The sequence below is a fragment of the Sinocyclocheilus grahami genome, unplaced genomic scaffold, assembly GCF_001515645.1.
Source record: "Sinocyclocheilus grahami isolate Dianchi unplaced genomic scaffold, SAMN03320097.WGS_v1.1 scaffold386.1, whole genome shotgun sequence".
Lineage (NCBI taxonomy): Eukaryota > Metazoa > Chordata > Actinopteri > Cypriniformes > Cyprinidae > Sinocyclocheilus > Sinocyclocheilus grahami.
The window spans coordinates 533092-555552 of NW_015505565.1; the positions used below are offsets into that span (position 1 = coordinate 533092).

Sequence of the window (22461 nt, forward strand, 5' to 3'; positions counted from 1 at the left end):
AGGATAAGCTATTTTGGTTTTGCGTTTTGTTTCCCCCTAAACACTCATATAGTGTTTTAATGCATGTGGCACTACAATTTAAGGGGATGAGATATATTTTTGTGTATTCTAGGTTTATTGTGGGAGGATTTTAGAGCTATTAGAGTTGGATTTGCAGGATTTTAGTGAGTCAATTCAAAAATGTATGCATATTTTACTTGTAAATATTGTACATTTGTGAATAGTCACTCTTAGACTTGTCAGAAAGCCTTTATGGGTATTAAGTTCAAGAGTGAATGACACTAGGTTGTGGTGTTTAGATGTTCTGGTTCAGTAGGTTCAGGCAGAAGGATCTCTTTGATTTTGCACAGAACAAACACCCTCTAATGTCGATCTGGGATCTTTCTTTAAATGTTCAGTTTATTTTCTGAAGATTATACCCACAGCTGCTTTATCAAATCTAAACATAGAACAATTAGTACTAGGAAGTACATACATTCAACATAAATGTTTTTACTTTTTGCCTTTTAAATCTTTTTTTTTATTTACCCATTATAAAATGTGCATTAGGATTTTATTTTTTGACTGAGATCAAATAAATTATTAGGATAACTTGTTACATCAACAGAAAAAAGTACAAAAATTCATAATGGTGTGTGCCAAGATTTATAGTTGAAATATTGTCCCTGTCAGGAAAATGTATGGAAATATGTACCTCCGGAGTGTGGATTGTCGGTTAGTGTATGTACGTTAATGCCTCAGCTTTAATTTTTGTCACTTCCACTGAACTGCCTCTAAATACAGACAGTTTCATCACTGATTGTACCCAAGTGAACACTAATGTCTCTAAGGGAAGAATATGTCTTATTTTATTGTAGCAGACTGCTATACAAAATATTTTATGTGGAATAGCTAATTGAATTTCTATTACCTGTGCAACAAATCAATCATTCGGTAGCTACCATTGACAGGCTGTTCAGAGTCATGCATGTATGTAACGAGATGATGAAGTGTTGGTTAACAAGAAACTCTTCTATTGTGCTTTTCAGTAATGCAAGAATGATGGACTATCAGTCTCATTTTTGGTGCAGTTTAGGATCTAATTAATTAGATGTTCAATAAGTTGGAAAGAGTTATTTACAAAACAGTGAGTCATGCAGTTGGAAAAATTCCCTAGTGTGTTTGTTATTCTGATATTCAAAACTGAAGTTTGTTCTCCTAAAGAGTTTGCACACTAGTCTGCAATTTGTCAAAAGGCCAATTTAAAATGCGTGGGAAGTTGGTCAATGGCGGTAATTGATCAGGAGGACTTTGTGTCTTGGGAAGTGTTACGTTGCACAGAAAAGAAAAATTACCCTACACCAGAACTTTTTAAAGGGATGGTTTTGCGACATTGGCAATAATTTAAGATTTTTGGGGTTCTTAAATGGTTACCGATTTATTATTTGTCATAGAGCGCATTTGAGTTGATGTTAATTAATGAAACACTGAGTTGGGATGAAAGAGAAAGATACATCACAAACTAAAAACCCTCAAATATGCAACACACTTTAAAACAAGCCCAAAGATGAGGTTACAGATCGTGGTAGCCAGGCTTTGCTCTAAAGGCAGCTCTTGACAGGCACTTGTAAATAGGTCACTTTTACAGGGAGAGCTCATATCAACAGGGCAAGAGAGCCAATCACCTGCTCTGCGTCTGTCCAATCAGAAGTTTTTCCACTCAGTTTTGCATTGCCCCCCTCCCATCATGCGAAACCTCCGTTCTATGCTTCCATTCCACCTCTGTCTTCACCCCAAACACGTCTGTATGTATCCCCAGCCATAAAAAGTTGTTCTGACATCTGTGTCCTGAAGCACGAGGGACCCGGGTGGGGGCAGCATGCTCTTTGGTTTGTCTCTCTCTTTTATTTTTCTTTGTGTGAATGTCTTGTGGGCAACCAAAACACAAATAAAACCATGGCTGAAACCATCCTATCTGAGTCCTTGTAGTTTCATGTGTCTCGTGTACCTGTCCATCACTCTGTTGCACGCACACCGACAGGCAGAGCAGAGCGGCAATCATGTGAAATCTCCGACAGCATGAGCTCCATCGGCTCTTGCCTTGCCTTCATGACTTGTTTACATGCACACACTCATAAGAAGCCGCTGTGAATGCAACATCGCATTTGTTTTCCTCTTTCCAACCTCATTCAACATGCTGGCTAACTAGGTTATGTTCAACACATAGCCTGCCCATCAGAGATTGTGCATGAAAATCATGGAATAATCCGGTTTAGTGCATCGAAATGTGACACAAATGATGCAATGAATCACGGGAGTTTAATAAAACCATGCAACCATGAGGATTCAAACATGAAGAAAACAGCTTGTTACACACATAAAAGTCAGAGAACCGCTATTTTAGCACTTCCCCGAAGGCACAGGTTCATTTTAAAGAATGGATTTTGTGTCGCTAGATAGTGCATCACCCAGTTCAGCGATGTTTTTTCTCCACATTCGATATATTGTTGAAAGGGCAATGAATTGAAGTTATATTGGTACATCTTCAAGACGGCTTCTCTCCAGGTTTGCCAAGTCAACAAGAAGAACTGCCTGAAGAGAACGGCTTTAAACAACTTCCGACTCTTCTGGAGTTTTAATGAATTTTAAAACCAACCAAAGAAAATTGGAGTGGTTTTAATGGGTTCACTGTGGTCAGATCAATGTTCTGGAGTTCACCGGGAAGAACTACATTCACTAGGGCCTAAAGAACGAACCGAGCAGCAAATGAGATTTGTCTCTGCTTGCTGCTCCCATAAAAATTGTTGTCCGGTCAGAAAGATTAGTCACCGCAGGGTTGGTGTATCGCCTCAACATCCATCAAGCCGGCCTTTTCGTGTTGGTGTCTAAGTGTGAATGTCTCTTTCTCGCTCTTTGACTTGCTTCTATCTCCGTTTGTTTGTTCTGTACTGGCGGTCGATGAATAGATATGATCCGGGTGTCAGAGGGCACGACAGGGCGACCTATGAAGCCCAAATCTTCCCCGAGGAGCACCCTGACCAGCGTCTTGCAGTATCTCGGTGAGCCACACAATATTACAAATGCTTCCTTTGAGCTGTAACTAACAGATGACAGTGAATATTCTGTCATTTCAGAGACTCGTCCAGCAATGCATGTTCAACGGCCTCATCGCACCCCTGGCCTACAGGTGCAGCCCCCACGGCGCCTACTTTCCTCTCTTCCCAGCCATGGCCCACATGGCATGTTGGGAAAACGGAGCTACCATCACCACAGCAGGGTTGAATCTGCTGAGAGGAGAGCCAGTGCTCCAGGACAAGGTGGGTTTACAGTAAAAAATACATACCACTCTTAAAAATAAAGAGAACCATTTTGGGTTCTCTAAAGAACCTACTAGCTTATTTGAAACAATATCTATAAACGTTCCAAAAGGTTTTTTTTTTTTTTGCAGTGATGTCATACAACATTTTTTGCTTCCTCAAAAGACCTTTCAGTGAACAATTCTTAAAAGAACCATTGTTTTTCTTAGTGTGAACTACATGTTAATAATCTAAAGAACCTTTTAATTCCATGGATGTTAATGGTTCTTCATAGAACCATCAATGCCAATAAAGAACATTTACTTTTAAGAGTTCTCTATTATAGATCAGTGGTGTAAACATAAAAATAAAGGTTACCTGGCTTCTTTTTTCTTAGTGTAAAGAATATTTTAAAGAACCTCTAAACATCTAAAGAAACTTTTTTTCCAGTAAAGAACCTTTTTTATGCATTGAAAAGTTTCCATGGGATGTTAAAGGTTCTTCATGGAATCATAGATGCCCATAAAGAACCTATATTTTTTGGAGTATAGATGTCAAAGATGGTTAATAATAATGGTATTATATGCATACTTCTTACTAGGCACCTCTTTTTTTGTCATAGAAAATCCAGCCCATATTGTGGGACCCATTCTGGTAAGTAACAATGACTTGATTCACTCATATCACTGGTTTAGCTTTAGACTAAAGCAGGAAGGTCTCATATATTATCAGTGTGGTTTCATCAGACTGGAAGACAATAACTTGCTAGCATTTGTGTTGCTGAGAGAGCGAGATTCCATCTTATAACATATTTGAATGCAGATACTGTTGACGCTGTGAATCGGTTCAGGTGACAGCTTCAATCTCCAGCCTCGGAGGTTTCCCACTGATTATTGCGGCCGGGTGAAATGGAAATGAGAAGCGAGAGACAGCAAAACAAACACAAAAGCACTCACTGTTCATCCATGAGATGAATAATGTAAATATAGTGGATGGACCTTCACCTCATTTTTGGCCTGTCATTTCTAAAACTGAAGAAGATTAAAAGTTGCTTTATTGTTTCAGTTGTTCATCTCTATGGATGTTATTTGCATCTTGTGGGACCAAACAAATGTATAGATCCCAGGTTGAGTTTCAACCTAGGAAAACAATTGGAGAAAATTGCTTTGTTAATAAGACTTTTTTTGTGCATCTTGTGATTTAAAATTCATTACAAGTCTGTGTATTGGGGAGTAACTAAGTTAGCCATCGGTAAATTATTCTGTTTATTACATGACTACTTAAAATGCAAGCACATTAAATATTAATTAAACAATTTTACTATAATTTTCTTTAATGTTGTTAGATTATTTTATCTTTCACTAAGAAGAATAATCCATTTCAAAGCAGAAAACTATGGAAGCCCGTTTCCGCCACTGAATAAAAAATAAAAAAGGTAATTGCGACATTTTATCTCACAATTCTGACTTTTTTTCTCAGAATTGCGTGATATAAACTGGCAATTGTGAGTTATAAAGTCATAATTTTGAGAGATAAACTTGCAATTCTGAGAAACAAAAGTCAGAATTGCGTGCTATAAACGTGCAATTGCAAGACATAAAGTCACAATTCTGAGGAATAAAGTCAGAACTGTGAGATATAAACTCACAATTCTGACTTTTTTCTCAGTTCGCAATTCTGACTTTATAACACGCAATTGCGAGTTATAGTCAGAATTATGAGATATAAACTCCCTATTCTGAGAACATATCAGCCCCCCCCCCTCAAAATTGGACTTTAACTCGCAATTGTGAGTTTATATCACGCAATTCTGACTTTTTAACTCACAATTGCGTTATAAATTCAGAATTTCGAGATATAAACTTGCAATTCTGAGAAAAAAAGTCAGAATTGAGAGTTTTTATCTCGCAATTGTGACTTTACATCTAGCAATTCTGAATTTTTAACTTGCAATTGTGAATTTATATCACGGAATTCTGAGAAAAAAGTCAGAATTGTGAGTTTATATCTCGCAATTCTGACTTTATAGGCTAATTCGCAATTGCGAGATAAAAAGTCGCAATAACCTTTTTTTTTTTTTAATTCAGTGGCGGAAACGGGCTTCCATAGAAAACAGTCAACCTATAGCAACACACTAATTTTATATATGTGATTTTTTTTTTTTTGCTAAATCATTTTTTATTTATTGGTTTTGGGACTCTTGAGCTTCTAGGCATCTACCAAATGTTTATGCTCACTATAAGAATGAATACTGAAGTCCTCTAAGGGCATATAGTCAGTAATTCTTTTGCAAGAGGGAAATATTTCAAGATGCCATCTCCTTCCCTATTTCAGCAGCATAATGGAAGCAGCACCGGTGCCTCCAACGCTCGTAGCAGTGGCCTGATGCTCCGCAAGAGACGACCCAACTGGATTGATGCTCCCGATGACAGCTTCTTTCTGGTTTCCCGAGAGACGAGGTGTGCAAACCAACCTCGCTGTCTATTTTGGCAGTATTTCCCATGGCATCGCACTCCTCTAAAACCTAAACTTGTCGTGCCTTGTTCACTAAGGGACACCGAAATCCACTTTTGTGTGCTCTCATTTGGTTAGCTTTACTCAGGCCTGTACATAGAGCCTAGAGACAAATTTCATAGAAAACAGCAGGGCAGACACACTCCATGTCAAAAAACAGCCCTTACCTTGTTCTTCCATTGGCACCTGCAGAGGTTATCCCCTGAGATGGCATGACACATCTGATTAAGTTTCCATCATTTTGATTCAACCTTCACCTAAGAGTGACTGATCTTGGTGACAGGATTGGCACATGTGTAATTACTGCATTGGTCATACCCAGTGACAGTGGAGGGTAAGAGGGTCTAAGCCGGAGTTGTCAGTGTAGGAAATGGGCGAGTCAATCTCAGATGCCAGGGACAATTTTTCAATAACAAAGATCCTATAATTAACAATACCCATGATCCCATTAATCTGTGGTGGCATGGAGAGACAACTGAAAAAGAATGATTTTTGATGCAGATTGAGGTTAGGTTTAATCCAGAGAGATGAGACTCCACAGGTAACTTAATGCTTCACAAACACACATACACTCCCAGTCAAAAGTTTGAACACACAACTTTAAATTTTTTTTACATTTATTTATTTGAGATGTTTAGGATTCTCATGATCCTAAAACCTGTTATGCTTAAATGCTTGAAATTAGCTTTGTAAATAAAGTGCCATTTTTATAAATTCTGAAAAGATTGCATTTTTACATAATTTTTACTTTATATAACATATAGGAATTATTATTTATTATTACATAAATCCCATACTTCATTAGTTATTTCAGTTTTGCTAACTGATTTCGTTTTTTTGTCTTGTTTTATTGTGTTTTATTTATTTACTTATTTAATTTTTTGTTTGGTTTGATTTGAGTTTTTTGTTTTACTTTGGTTTTAGTTTGTTTTTTGTTTAGTTTTGCTTTGAGTACAGTTTAGTTTAGTTTTTGTTTTGTTTTGTATATAAAATAATCAAAAATGAGTAGTTGTGTCCAAAGTTTTGATTGCCAGTGTACTTGTCTCACTACCTTTGTGAATGTGCTTTTTTAGTTCCTTATAACAATGAAGAGTCATAGCAACATTTCTCAGTAGAATTGTTTGGCAGTGTTATTTAGACTGGAATTAAAATTAAACAAACAAAGATGTTATTTTGAGCAGGGGGAATTGGACACATGATTTGCCCTGTTGTTTCATGACTACTTTTTGACTACTTTTTAGTGACTGTTTGCTTGTCTCGTTTTGTTGCTGCAGCTGTTAGACACCTGAACATGGTAAGATCGCACGCACCGTACACAAAACCTAAACCACATTACCTGTGGAGTCTTGCAAAATGTATGAAATGTATGACCAAAAGAGACACTCGATTAACCTATACACTCAATATGAACTGCATTTCTGGTGGCTTTTGACACCTCAACCTGCAAAATGTGTTTTTATGCTTAATGTAGATCAGACAGACAGAAGTCAGATAGTCATAATAGTTCACCCACAGCAGCAAGGGGTTTGGTTTTAACATCTTTGGCATTGAGAAGTAGATGTGAGCTTGAAGAAAAATGCCTCTCCATTACAGCCACATCCATATGAGCCATGACTTGCACAGGTCCCTATGGCCTCGAGCGCTGGAGCGGATGCTAGGCTAAATTTAGCGCCCCTGCTCTGAAAGATTAGCCTTTAACTAGGCAAGAGACCCAGAGACAAATGGGATCTGGTCTGGGACTCAGCCTGGTTCTCTAACAGGTTTACACCAGACTGTCGCGACTCTCTCTTGCTGAAATTGCACTCTGTTGTTTGAGTTGATGTTAAAATAGATAGTAAATATATGCTTCATATCGGTTTGCTGTTGCTTTGCAAAAGAACTAATCAAATCCATCAGTGCAAAAGCATGCAACCTAATCATAGTTATATTACGGCTCTGTGCTGGTAATGAATGAATATGTGTATTTGTGTTAACGTAGTGTGATTTATAAAGTAAACACATATGCTATAAATGCAAGCACATTCTAGAATATCATCATGCATTTGTTGTTCGAGAGACCCAGTTAACGGTTCTTTCATTATGGCCAATCTAATCTAAGGGCTGTCCCCTGTGGATGCCTGTCGGCCTCATTCATTTTGCATGAACATTAGACCCAGGCGATTCATTCATTTCTCTCTCTGCTATATGGACCCGATCATGAATAGAACATTGTTTATGTCACTAAGCCATGTTGTTTTATGCTATTTCGCTTAATAATTGCTACCTCTTATATCTGCAACGTGCCGAGGTAAACGCAATTGTACTATGTGATGCACAAAGGAAAACCGAATCTGTACAGTTTTCAATTTAGTTTTCTTTCTTGATATTTTATAAACTAGTAAGCAAGCTCACATTGCAAAGCTTGCCAGATGTGATAAGCATGTTAGTTCTTCTTGTGTATTTCCTGTCACAATATTTTAGAAATATCCTGTTGCACACAAAGTATTGCACAACACAGGGGATTCCATGATACTTGCGTTCTAAATTATTGCAATGACTCGGTATAGTCAACGTTTTGCTTTAATTAATATTTTCAAATATATTTTCAATACCATATATTTAAAATATTTAATAATTAATACACTACTGTTCATAATTTTGCCTTGGTAAGATTAAGAGTTTTTAGGCTCACTAAGGCTGCATTTGATATAAAAATACAGTAATATTTTTTAAATATTATTACAAATTTAAGACAAATGTTTTCTATTTTTTTCCTATAAAGTATAATTTATTCGTTCATAATTTTGCCTTGGTAAGATTAAGAGTTTTCAGGCTCACTAAGGCTGCATTTGATATAAAAATACAGTAATATTTTTAAATATTATTACAAATTTAAGACAAATGTTTTCTATTTTTTTCCTATAAAGTATAATTTATTCCTGTGATGGCAAAGCTAAATTTTCAGCATCATTACGCCAGTTTTCATTGTCACATGATCCTTCAGAAATGCTGTTTTGCTGCTCAAGAAACATTTCTTATTATTATCAATGTTGAACTGCTTAAATTTTTTTTGTGGAAACCATTATTAGTATGTTTTGATGATGAATATAAAGTTAAAAAGAACAGCATTTATTTGACATAGATTTTTGGAACATTTTAAATGTCTTCACTATCACTTTTGATCAATTTAAGGCATACCTAAAAACAAAGGACCTATTATGTATTGTTAAGTATAAGCTATGACATTCTCAAAGACAATGATATGTTGTGTTTTATCTTCCTGTTCCCTCAGGAAGGCCAGAAAGCTGCTCTCCCGTTCACAGTTAAGAAGAGCGTGCAGACAACCATGTGAGCAGATCAGCCTGCGCAGGGTCCCCCAGGGGCCAGCGCAGGTACCTGTCCTGGCGCCCCCTCACCCCAGTTTACGGATGCGAGGCCCAATCGTCATCCACGACTGACCCCCTCGCCTGCATTGTTCCCTCAGCCTGTTCTGTCACTTTCTCATTTGCTGCCTAACTCTGCACTGCACAGGCCACAAGCCACTAAAACACTTCTTATTCCTCTTTAGCAGGGACGCGGGAAGTAGGGGTGCTGAGGGGGCTGCAGCACCCCCTGTTTTCACATGGTTGCAAATGCAACGCCAAGTTTGTTCATTTAAATTTATTCAGTTTTGATCTCTGAAATGTAAATTGTAAGTGGGCTATAATAAACCCATGTTTATCTTTATAAACATGATTAATTTTACTTGTGCTGTTTTCTATATGGAATGATTAGCCTAATCCTCATGAACACGTGACGCTAGCCCCCCCCCAACACGGACACACACAGCAACCCCAACCGAAAGCATCTTCCCGTGCCCCTGCTCTTTAGTCTACTTCTTCTAAAACTTTCGCTTCCTATTCAGGACAAAAGGCTCACAGTAATAAAGCATTTAGCTAATAACCCCCAATAAAATGATACTTGTATATTCAGAACCTTCTTGGATGGCAGCCTGAAGCTCTTGTTTCAATATCTTTCTAAGTACTGAATGCTCATTAAGTTTCAATACAAACACTTTTACCTTGCAGCAACTTGTAACATTAGCTCTAAGCACTTGTTTGATGAGAATCTATGGCTGTGGAAACTAAACTTACAGGGTTCCACGAGTGGCCATACCTCAAATGTGTATCATGTACAGTCAGATCAATGCTGACCACTCAACAGACTCTTTTGAGAAGTGTTAGTGTACTCTTTGTAAATTCAGTTAGCTCTGCATTGAATGGTTTCCTTTATTTCTCTGTATCTTCTGTGTGTATCATGACAAGTACAAGTTTGTGAGCTGTTTTTATATTGTATTCAAGCGAGGACTGGATTTTATGTTGAGTTGCTGGCTATTAGGTGGTCTTAACTGAGAGCATGTTCAATAGATTCTTTTAACTGGAGATGTTGTAATGATTCGTGGAAGTCAAAGCAGTCTTTGCAACTCTTAAATATTAATTCAGGAATTATGGTTCTGTTCCCCTGGACATTAAAGACTCTTTCAGATGCCCTTTGGATGTTTTTAAGGAAGAAACTCATTGGCTTTTTAACTTCAAAGGGCAATGTGACAGCATGTGAGTGTGAAACAATAAGCTATTTTGTTTTCTATGCCTCATACATTTCTGTTGTATTTCATTGTGTGTCAAACATTTACTGAAAAATGCTAAATAAAAAAGCGCAGTACACATTGTATGTCTGTGTGATAATACGAAAAGCAATTGATGCATGTCACAGGCAGAAAACATGACAACAAACTATAGAAAGGTGTACAGTATAGCATATTATAGAATGTATTGTGCAAAATAATAATTCATTTTCACAACCTCATGTTGTTCCAAACCTGTATGACTGTTGCAGAACACAAAAGAAGATATTAAGAAAACATTCTTCAAAGTTTTATCTTAAGTGTTAGAAAGAACGTCATACAGGTATGGAACAACATGTGAAGGTGAGTAATAAATGAATTTTAATTTTTACCTTTAAGACACATTTTAATTCCCCCCAATGCTCAGTTTCTCAGGTAGATTAACGTTTTCGGTTCGTTTTCGCACTCATCTTGAACTTCGTCAGCCCTAATGAGTTGGTTTTGCCCTTTAGGGTGTCACGAAACCAAGCGCTAACGTGGCAGTAGATGACTGGATCCAGTGCACTGTTCATGTAGGTTAAAGCTAAAGAAGCATGAAAACACACCATGAGGAATTCTGAACAGGAAAACACTTGAAGGAAGATGCCAAAAGTGACTGTAGGTAGGAAACACAGAACAAATATGATCACAAGAAACAGAAGCAATCTCACTGCCCGCTTCACCCTGCGGTGTGCCCCCTTAGACTGGCGACCGTGGACGTGAAAGGAAACCCGCACAAAGCAGAAGACCACCAGTGCAAATGCTAACAGGACCTCTATCAGCTGGACTGAATTATATATCCTCATCTGAACCGACGGCCATGTCCATGAGAGAAAAGTGTGGCATGTGAGCTTTGAAGAGTTTTTCTGTGATGCGAGAACCAGGTTCAGGGCGGTTGGGAGGCGAAGGAGTAGAACAACCATCCAAACCATGCTAGCCAACATTATAGCTTGTCTCACACTCATTCGACAAATGCGATGGTGTGGGTGAAGGATCCTGAAGAAGCGGTCCACGGCTAAAATTGACATGAAAGCCATGCTTGCTGAGTAGTTTACTGATATGATATATAAAATGAGGCGGCAAAAGGATTCGCCAAATATCCAGTCTTCACTACGGAAGAGATAATCTATGCGGAAAGGCAGCCCAGTGAGGAGTAGGAGGTCAGATATCACCAGACAGAAGAGATACACATTGCAGGCTTTCCATGTTGACTTGAAGAACAAAATCCACAGAGCAAACACATTTCCAGGCAACCCAAAGACGAGCTCCAAAATGAGAACAGGCTTTAAAATGGAAGAAACAAGGGTCTGAGGTTCTGTGCAGGAGGTGATGTTCCTCATGATGAAAAGTAACCTAAAAGTAAATTAATATCGTGTTAACACAATCTTGTGTTCGCCAATTCTGCTCAGTTAATGGTGAATTGTGGTGGAATAAACCCCCTAAATTATTTTTAATTCATAATCTTAATCCTTAGTCTATTTTTGGCGAAAGAATGAAGAAAATATAATCAAGGTAGATTAAAAGCCTTTGTAGACTTACCAAATGAGGAGTTGTTGTCGTTATCGTGACGGTTAGAGATCGATTTTGTAAGTTGCAGTAAGTTGTTGGGAAACGATACCACTGTGGGCGGAGTAAAGGAAGATTAATGATCTTTACGTTTGATATCTGTTATTATTTTATTTAGATGGCAAATCAGTAACGTTAATCATATCACATCATCAACTGTAGGCTATGCGGTGGGAAAAAAAACCTAAATCGAAAGAAGAGCCGAGATGAATTCTTGAAATGTGATGTCACTTCAGGGCAGTGGTGTACTCTCATAGTAGCCCACCATACTGGGAGACAACTGGGACATGTGATAAGAATATGTTCTGTTTTATTATAAAGTGTAAAAACCTCACAATAAATGCCAAGCAGTATATGTGCTTCTAAAACGGCTATATATTTTTTGGGGGGGACTTTGGGACAGACAAAACACGTATTCCTCAACCATACGTAGTCGCTGTACGCAACGCTCTTGAGCTCTGTTATTGCACTGTCGTGCTGAAGCTCCAGTGGCGCAATCGGTTAGCGCGCGGTACTTATACAGCAGTACAAAGCAGAGCAATGCCGAGGTTGTGAGTTCGAGCCTCACCTGGAGCAGAGTTTTGCACGATATGAAATATAGGGGTGTCTCTGCAAAATCGCACAAGATTGGTAGTTGGTAGACGGTCTCAACTAAGTATGTGCTGAAAATAGTTACAGGACTTCGTAACTCACACTGCTGCGTAAAGCGACTACACTGTTATTGAGCAGTAAATGTGAGGACAAACCTCAGACTGTATAAAAACATGGACGTAGTGTCCGTGAAGTCACCCGTAGGGTGCCGAAGATAGTTTTTGAAGCTCAAAAGTGGGCGGAGTATTCGTCGCCATCTTGACAGCGCGTCACTCCCGGATAATCGAAGATGGGTGAAGAGGCGGGAGCTGGTTGTTGAAACCACGCCCACCTAGCTCGATGGTGGTGACCGCAGCGGCAATCCACCTGTCACTCAAGTGGCCACGCCCCTAATTATGCAGACCTTTAAGGCTTAATATAATTTAAACGGATGAGTTATAAAAAAATTCACCCCCCCTCACAGTTGTCATGAAGGGCAAAACTAGCTATATAGACCAAAATCATTTTTTGAACCAGGCTGTAAACATGTTTTTTTCTGCTGTAAAGTTGGGCATTTTAACATGGGGAGTCGATGGGATTGACTCCCTTTTGCAGCCAGCCTCTAGCGGCCAGTTGACGAATTACAGTTTAAGTCACTTCCTTGTTGGCTCACGAGAGAGAGCGGGAGGTTGCCGCTCGGGACAAACAGAGGAAGTCCGTTGTGTGTGAACGAACAACACGGTTGCATAGTCACAATGTGTAGCGTCTGCGTCTATGGCGGCCAGGAGCCTGTAGGGGGCAGCATTGCGTAAGGTTCAGTAAAGCAACACACTCTTGAGACATTCGCCACGTGTTAAAACCCCAACGCTCTGGAACTTTATTTACTCTGAGGTCTGTGATTTGAGGGATCAAATGTATCCAGAACGGATACATTAAATATACAGTTCAATAATGTAGTTTATTTTTGTTTTGTTATTTTTCTATCTGTCACTTTTTCGCTGGTTAACTGTATGTTTTCTTGACAGTGAAGATGCTTCATGCGTTTGAAACAGTTAAAAACCGTTTTTGTCACGGTCATCCATGATTATTTGATGTAAAAGTCACTGTTGTCTGTTTTTCTTTACACAGTTTAGAGGTCTGTGTTGGGTGTAGAGTTATAGCCTATTAGTCATCCAGAAACATCTAATCACAGCAATGATTACATGTTTCTTTTTAAATGTATGTTCTTGGCGCACATTTACATGTAAACATCACATTTACATATAAACAGCACATTTACATATAAACAGCACAGCCTTGTCAAATCTTTTGGTCTGATCAGATTTCATCTGAGCTCTACCAATGCCAAAAGTGTCATGTCAAATCCCACAAAACAACCACTTTTGATTCTTGACTGGGAAATAGACCTAGAGCAGAATTCTGGAATAAATCATTCCATGTGTTTTTATGATTACAGTCTCTTTAAATCTATCTGTCTATCTTATTATGTTTTAAATACACAATAAACAGGTTTATGTATTTATCATAAGCCAATCCAATTTGTTTCCGTCTCATACAATAGCAAACAACTGAATATTGTTTAATATTACTGAATACTGTACTGGATATTGATTATTTTAAAGATGCTCAAACTTTTTAAAGGGGTCATACATCGCTAAAAAGAACATTATGTTGTGTATTTGGTGTAATGCAATGTGTTTATGCGGTTAGATTGACATGCTTAATGGCCGACTGACCCGGTACACTCTCATTCATTTCATTCACGAACGACATGTACCAGTTCGGTCATTTCGTTCACGAACGAGAAGATCTCTCTCGTTCAGACTCAAAAGAAACTCGTTCAGTGAAGGGTGTATTCGTTCACTACATTCAACAAATCACATGGTCCGTCACATCTCATACTCGAAGGCTATTGGCTCGAGGTTTAGTTAATCTTTGACAGGATGAAACAGTCCACAGATACCCGGTTCACTGATCTGCGCATGCGCTGCCAATAGCGCCGCGCTGCTCTGGAGGGAGGAATTTCAGTGAACGAGAAATATGAGTCAATGGATTACGTGAACCAAAAAGATTCGTTCAAAAAGAACGATTCGTTTACGAACATAACAACACTACTGTAATGCCATCTCCAGGCGTGAAGAGACAACATCAATAAAACCCTTTACGAGGCATTTGCTGCATCCAGTGGGGACATAATTACTGATTATAATGACTTATACTGTGTTTTTACGCGTTGCGTTGCGTATCGCGCCACATAAACATAAAACCATGTCTGCATTCACTCCAAAGAGAAAGGAAAATTTGAAATTGCATCATATGACCCCTTTAAGTGAATTTTCTGAGTACATAATTTTCTGAGTACAGAAATCTTACAGATTTATTTTATGACTGACAAATATACATAACATTAAGTTTATGTCTATCTATCTATCTATCTATCTATCTATCTATCTATCTATCTATCTATCTATCTATCTATCTATCTATCTATCTATCTATCTATCTGTCTGTCTATCTGTCTCTCTGTCTATCCAGCAAACAAACTACCCACATAAAGCAACATCAAATGAAAGAAACTATTTATAATTTTTTATTCATATTCGTTGTTCTGCAAATCTTCCTACACAGTGACGTAGACATGTGGGGGCGTGTTTAAACGAGGCGTTTTAGGTAGGCGTGGCTGACTCTTAACTTTTATAAAGAATATCTCTTTGGGTTTGAGACTTTAGTCTTTGCAACTTTAGGGATCTTATCTATGCACAAACAGCTTGTAACACTCCAAAGAGAAAGGAAAATTTGAAATTGCATCATATGACCCCTTTAAGTGAATTTTCTGAGTACATAATTTTCTGAGTACAGAAATCTTACAGATTTATTTTATGACTGACAAATATACATAACATTAAGTTTATGTCTATCTATCTATCTATCTATCTATCTATCTATCTATCTATCTGTCTGTCTATCTGTCTCTCTGTCTATCCAGCAAACAAACTACCCACATAAAGCAACATCAAATGAAAGAAACTATTTATAATTTTTTATTCATATTCGTAAACATATTTAATATTCAAAACACAATGTAGCTATTTATTTTTTAAATGACTGACTGGCTGACTGACGTGCATGAGTTTAAAATGTTCATCACTTGTAAAAGCCCTGAACTCAATAGAGAAAGAGTAAAACAGAAAATCTCCCTCCTCTGCCTTTATATGCAGAATGAATGACCATCTTTAAGTTTTATTTTATTGCCTTGTCACGGCTCATGGATTACCATTAAAATGCAATCAGCATGAGTGCTTGTGTATGAGTGTGAACCTGTGCTTGTAAAGTGTGTGTGAGTGTGTGTTTGAGTGAACACATTGAGTAATCAGTGGTTAAAGAAAGGAACTTTGTTGGAACCAAAAACCAAAAACCAAAAAGGTTTAGGCACATTTAGAGAAGAAGTAGAGAAAGAAAGTAGATAGAAGAAGCAAGATAATAGAGAGAAGAACACACACACACACACACACACAATGAAGGAGGCTGAGTGGATTGTCTGGATCAGATTTCTGTGGTAATGGTTGGGTGGGTCAGTGGTTAAACTGCTCTCACAAACACATTCCAGAGCTGAGGCAGAGCACATCTGGTGTGCAAGTGCAGACAAGCAGAGCCAAGAGCTTCATCAGAGTACCTCTCTCCTATTTCTCCCTCTCCCTCTTGGGTTCCCTTTCCACATCTTTCTTTTTTCTCGAATTCTTTAACACCATGATTAACCCTCATGTTCTGTTTGAGGTCTCAAAGACACCAGGGCCATTTTAATAGCTAAAAAAATCCTACTTAACAAAGTATCAGGTTGATGTTCCCTAATATTATTGGAATAGATTGAAACAGAATTAACAGCTTGCTTTCAATGGCCTCCATTAAAAATGCTGCATTTCAGCACAAGCACAATCAACATCACAAGAACTGATACCAGACTGAAAAGTGTGCTCAGTGTGTTGCAGTAAAACAAAAACTAAAATAATACAAATATTTAAAAAAATAAAAACTAAATATTGCGTATTTTTAAACAATATTATAAAATTTTAATTTAAAAGTTGTTTGTTAAAGCACGATGTTAATGCAACTGTATGTAGTTTTGTGTATTTTTACGACAATAGAGCCCCCTGCAGTTAAGTGAGTATAATCGTCATAAATATATCACTGTTGTAATTGCCGTAAATTGCTTTACACGTGCATTTGTTGCTACCATAAAGCAATCTGCTCTTTTTTGCAAAATTGTGCACCCGCTCACCGAACTTACGGAACTGACAACCGCATTCTATAACCGAACTAACAGTCACCCGTAAATTTTCAGAACTCACAACAGCATTCGCCGAAAACCTGTGCTATGTGAACAGAACCGGATTGGATACCGTGTGTTGCAAGTTTTCAAGTGTAGTTTCGGTAACTTACAGAGACGGTTTTGAGCTGTGTGCCATCCCGAAGGTTTTAGATTCAGTCACTATTCTCCACCGGAGCTGCTCCCGTCAGTTTTGTGATCAAGGCGCAACTCAAATGTCCGCTTTTCACCCCAAAATAAAATCTGCTGTTAGTTCATGTGAAATGAAGATTTGAGAGATGAACTAATGGTTCGATTTGACTTTTCAGTTTTATGGACATCACCATCTTGCGTATTACTGTCGCTGTGGTTACAAGTAAGGAATACAGACTCCCATTGCACGTTCATACAGACAGTATTCAAGATGCTACTGTAAGTTGCTGTGTGAAAGGGACATTTTGAGACTCACACCTGTAAAGTAAATGTGGTTGTCATTCCCAAAACTGACAGTGTGAACATAGCCCTAGAACAGACATTTTGGGGGGGAGCACTGGAGAGAAACATAGACATTTGCCTTATTCAGTGTACCATCATATTTTTTTTTAACTGATATTTCAAGGTAAAAACATACAGTTACTTTAAATGTTTAAAAAAAATTATACAAATGATTATTTTAAAATTAAATAAAGTAATAATAATAATAATACAAAAAAGCTGCTTGGAGCTATGTTCTGGTTGCCCATCTGTGATTCATGAAAACGGTCATCATAAATCTTCACTTGGGATTTAGTGCTAGTTAACCAGTTTAGTACATCTGTTACTCATATGTGTCCTTCAGCAGTTTGTCTATAAAATATGAGCCATTTACACAATGGATAACATCAGCTTTAGCTCCTTTACACAAACACACATGTAACTTTACCCATCATGCCCTGTGAACAGGCTGCTGGAGTTCTTCTCTGGGGAAATAATGGCTTAGATCAGGGAATTGATGCTTGGGCCTGAATGTCCATTACCAGCCTTACTTTAGCTTAAAACATCACTTTGAACTACTCATTTGAACACTAATGTATAGTGCAGTTACGTTACTCAATCTTACTCATCTCAGTCCATGCTGCAGCCTTCTGCACATTTAACTGATCTTTCGATATGACTTGTGTCAAGATGTTTTTGTCAGATACAGCACTTTCATTTCATCAAAGGAGATCATAGGTACATTCTCCACTTACTTGTTTACATTGCTTATGTTGTGTTTTCACTCGGTAATAAGACCCTTGGAACATTTCGGTTCTGTTTTTTCTTATTTTGGCGGAGTCTCTAACAGCTGCTTGGGTGATTTGCACACACAACATTCTGTTCCTCTTCTCCGCTGAGACATCATTTGGTGCTTCTTCATATTCCTCTTCATGCTTTCTAAAGTGTCATAGTTGCAAATATTGAGTTCAATTTCTTCATTTTCACAAATTAAATCTCTATTCAGTTAATAGGGGGCATCTAGTTTTCATTTTAGGTGACTCAGAGATAAATTGGAGAACTATGCGGTGAAAATCCTGATGAAAACCCTGAGATTTAATTCTCTCAGATGAATCTGGGAAAAATTTTCATTTTAACTGATCTTTCGATATGACTTGTGTCAAGATGTTTTTGTCAGGTACAGCACTTTCATTTCATCAAAGGAGATCATAGGTACATTCTCCACTTACTTGTTTACATTGCTTATGTTGTGTTTTCACTCGGTAATAAGACCCTTGGAACATTTCGGTTCTGTTTTTTCTCATTTTGGCGGAGTCTCTAACAGCTGCTTGGGTGATTTGCACACACAACATTCTGTTCCTCTTCTCCGCTGAGACATCATTTGGTGCTTCTTCATATTCCTCTTCATGCTTTCTAAAGTGTCATAGTTGCAAATATTGAGTTCAATTTCTTCATTTTCACAAATTAAATCTCTATTCAGTTAATAGGGGGCATCTAGTTTTCATTTTAGGTGACTCAGAGATAAATTGGAGAACTATGCGGTGAAAATCCTGATGAAAACCCTGAGATTTAATTCTCTCAGATGAATCTGGGAAAAATTTTCACCTTTAACCCTCAAAGTTAAGTGTTTCAACCACAGATTCATATTGTCTAGGCTTTCAAAATATGCAGAATTCTTGGCCAAACAACAACAATAATGAAAAACTTGCATTGTATTTGTTTTATATCAAGATTTTTGGGAAGCTCATAATGTTTCGACATTCTCCATTAAAACCGCCTTGAACGTTAGCGAAAGAATGTTAGAAGTAATTTAATATTTATACAAAGTGAAAACCGACACGCCAAGCTGACTGGATTAAACTTGGAGATGTACCTAATGCTGCTTTCTGCATGATGGAACTGACATGTTATCATAATCGCTCTCTTCTTATCTTTTTTTCCCAGTGACTGAACCTCATTCCCTCTCGCCCTTATTCAAGCCAAGATAACCTGCGTCAAACATATCACTGAGGAATGCTTCACAGAGACCTTTTAATCACAAAAGCTGCACGATTTTCTTCTGGAAGCGCATGACTGAAAGTAATAGGACTTTTAATCGAATGGAGGTTTTGGACATCTATCTTATAAAAAAATCAAGACTTTTGCTTCCTATATGCTTAGTCAAGACAACGTCTTCACGGAGCTGACAGCACCTGGGAAACATCTTGAGCTCTATTCATTGTTCCCCTGACAAAACCGTTGTCATAATCGTCATGCCATGTCTCATTGTCTGACAGGCTTCTGCATGTGCTACACTGCTAAATGCTTTGTAGAGATGAAATAATACATGCCTGTGAGGTTTCCAGACAGTTTTTCTTGCCATTCTTGTCAATTCCTGTGGATGATAGAGTGTGTGAATAGGGATGATGTTCCTGGAGAATGTGGTTTCTGTGGCCAGTGAATAAGCGTCTTCACTAGCAGTCCCTGAGCCATGGTGCTTCCAGAGAAGGACAAGCCGTTCCTGTCCCTCTAAATGCTTCGGAATAAGAAGCCACCAAGCTGTGGCTCCAACAAACCATATATTCTGCCTTTTTCACCCTTCAGGCTGCAATTATGACTAATTTTAGATCTGCTGAGTAACAGACAGAGAGGTCAAATGTCCATGGTTCATATTTTGAGCTCTGAATAACTGTTGGTCATATGAGAAACCACAGTTGCCCAAATCTCCCTCTCTCTCAGTATGCTGCCATCCCTTCTCCAAGCACAGGGAATATGAATGGACCATTTTGTAGGTCACACATTTCATACAGTGCATGCCAAAGATAAATGGGGCTATATAAATTCATGTTAACACAATTAGTCAATGAAACGGCTTAATATGTTTCTCCTTCTTCCATTTGTAAACAAAAACTATGATCTTGGTCTGGATGCTCAGTTGTGCTCAACTGCACATGTCTTGGATGAACAAAGATTCCCATGGTTGTGGTTTATTTTTATAGGAAGTGGAATTATTTCCACAGAAAATGGAGCTGTAAAAAAAAAATGTGTAATGCAGACCACTTGGACAATGGTGTGGCAGGATATTCTTTTCTGTAATTTCCTGTCATTGGGATGTTTTTCATTTGCTGGCATGCATTGTGTCAGATCAGACTGGTGCCAATAGGACAGTAAGACACAGTGGGGGATGGTGAATAGGAATAATTTTTTTATCTCTGTCCTCTATGAGGTGATTAGAATCACCATTTTCTTGTTACTTTTCAATGTCCATAAATATTGACTAACTCCAAAGAAAACTCCAAAGAAAAATTCAGACAGGCTAGGCATCATAATTTTTTTGATGCCACAGATCACCTTGCAAGTGTCTTTCTTCTTGAAATATGTATAATTATAATTATTTTTATTATATATTAACAATTATCAATAAGAGTACTAAAAACATAAAACTAGGTCTGTCAATAGAATAAAATTATTGCATGTTGTGAAAAATTATTGATAATTATTATTATTGTAATTATTTTTGAAATTTAAAAAGCCCTGCTATAAAACAAATTTAATTGAACTTTAACTTTGTAACCAAGTCAATATTTAATGTCTAAAAGACCAATGCTTCTTTTGAAAAAAGACGGCATTTTCAGGTTTCAGACAGAACCCATGTGTTTCTTGTATGGGATCTATATCCTCAAAGACATGATCTGCACTGTCAAAACTCCTTCAGTGAATTATGCCATAGACTTTATTTAAAGAACATCAAACAACTACATTGAAAGTGTTTTGAAACATGGACTGACTTATGGTAATGCGTTGGTGCAAACCTTTGTACATTACATCGCGTGTCAATCCTAAAAACCATGAACATGTCTTGGGATCAACAGGCTTTTAAGATGAACTCATTTGAGGTTTTTTTGTACCATCATCTGGTTCAGCTTGTAGCGCAACCTCCCTCCTTCCCACCTCCCCCGGTCCCATATGATACTCCCTGTGCTCCTAGGTCTACTAATGACATCACAGCAGACGTCTCGATAGACGTCAAACATTTTTCACCACAAGCAGGCTCAAATGGCACAACTAATGGTCTCCATATGAAACATGTATAAAAAAACTTACTGGGGGAAGGGGAAAGGAATAGGGCTTTGCTGAGCAGAACCAACCCGTGAGAATCCCACTATAACCTGTGTGACATGTACAGGGCCGTCCTTAGGGGGGTGCAACTGGTATGCTCGAACCGGGCCCCACGGCGAACGGACCGAGCCCCTCCCCCCGGAACGCGATCGTGAATGGACCGCTCCCTACCTCGCACCGGGCCCCGCGTCAGCTAAGGATGGCCGATGTGTAGCATTTCTGATTTTTTGAATTTGGTATTTGTTTAATGTACAAATGTAGAAACCTTAAAAGCTGATCTCATTAGATGAATTTAAAAAATCAGCAGTGTTACCACAACCAATAATACAATGCTAATATTACTATGACTTCACACTGTCACCCTTACTGAATCACTTTGTTGTTGGTTTCTAGGAATTCCTACTTCGCAATATCCAACTCTGTCGTGGTGAATCACTTGGCGCTTTCACACATGCCATTTTTTGGAACGTTTTATGACATTTTACTGTTTAAAAGTCATGTGTAAAAAGATTAAGAAATTGTATTAAAAGTTATGTATTGATGTTAAGTTTTAAATTGTAAGAATAATGCCAATACTTACTGAAAATGTATGATATTAGATCACTTTTTCGCAGCAACTCGCTGAGACAAATGTGCCTAGTTCTCAGAGGTAGTTCACTTCACTTTCACAGTGCCGCGTTGACTGTGTACGCAAGAACCAATGAGGTTTGTCTTTCGTTTCTTCTCTTCCGCCTTCTCCTTGTATGGTGTTAAGTGCTCTTGAAGCGTTATGCTTTTGTAAACAAACATATTCTCACGGGCACGGCAAATTTTTTGGGTGAATAACGAGTTAAATTTACATATTTTATCCACAAAAAGCTATAACATTAATTAAGAACACTTGAAATGTAGTGCATTACTCTCATATGGATTAGTTGTATGTGTCTTTTGGAGTTTGTGAGTTACAATTAGCCTACTATCATTATCCTTTGGAGTCCACAGATGAAAACGTCAAATGAAGGTTCGTAAATGACAGGACTGCATTTTCCCCTCTCACATAG

At 38.0% G+C, this 22461-nt stretch overlaps 2 protein-coding genes and 1 non-coding gene across 4 annotated transcripts in view; 2 read left to right on the top strand and 1 right to left on the bottom strand.

Moving 5' to 3' along the window:
- Positions 1–9367, top strand: part of LOC107550031 (metastasis-associated protein MTA3-like) — a 42835-nt gene extending 33468 nt beyond the window's left edge. The window contains exons 14-18 of the mRNA XM_016231243.1: positions 2946–3038; positions 3114–3296; positions 3898–3929; positions 5610–5734; positions 9061–9367. Coding sequence (XP_016086729.1) covers positions 2946–3038; positions 3114–3296; positions 3898–3929; positions 5610–5734; positions 9061–9226 — 599 coding nt within the window. The 3' untranslated portion in view covers positions 9227–9367. The remainder of the gene's footprint in view (positions 1–2945; positions 3039–3113; positions 3297–3897; positions 3930–5609; positions 5735–9060) is intronic.
- A 1420-nt stretch (positions 9368–10787) lies between these two features.
- LOC107550036 (hydroxycarboxylic acid receptor 3-like) lies at positions 10788–12579 on the bottom strand. 2 transcript variants are annotated; one of them, XM_016231249.1, is made up of 3 exons: positions 12545–12579; positions 11950–12030; positions 10788–11763 (listed from the first exon to the last, which is right to left on the bottom strand). In XM_016231249.1, exon 3 carries the CDS (start codon positions 11748–11750, stop codon positions 10812–10814), a length of 939 nt encoding a protein of 312 aa, XP_016086735.1. In that variant the 5' UTR covers positions 11751–11763; positions 11950–12030; positions 12545–12579; the 3' UTR covers positions 10788–10811. The 2 variants fall into 2 exon arrangements, with proteins under 2 accessions (XP_016086735.1, XP_016086734.1); XM_016231248.1 differs by lacking the exon at positions 12545–12579 and adding an exon at positions 12161–12187.
- Positions 12459–12552, top strand: trnai-uau (transfer RNA isoleucine (anticodon UAU)). The gene is made up of 2 exons: positions 12459–12496; positions 12517–12552. It is a non-coding gene; the product is annotated as a tRNA-Ile (tRNA).
- Positions 12580–22461: the final 9882 nt, after the last annotated feature.

What these genes read in the sequence shown, in the direction of transcription:
- LOC107550036 (XM_016231249.1), bottom strand. Translation starts at nt 11,750, where the DNA reads ATGAGGAACATCACCTCCTGCACAGAACCTCAGACCCTTGTTTCTTCC.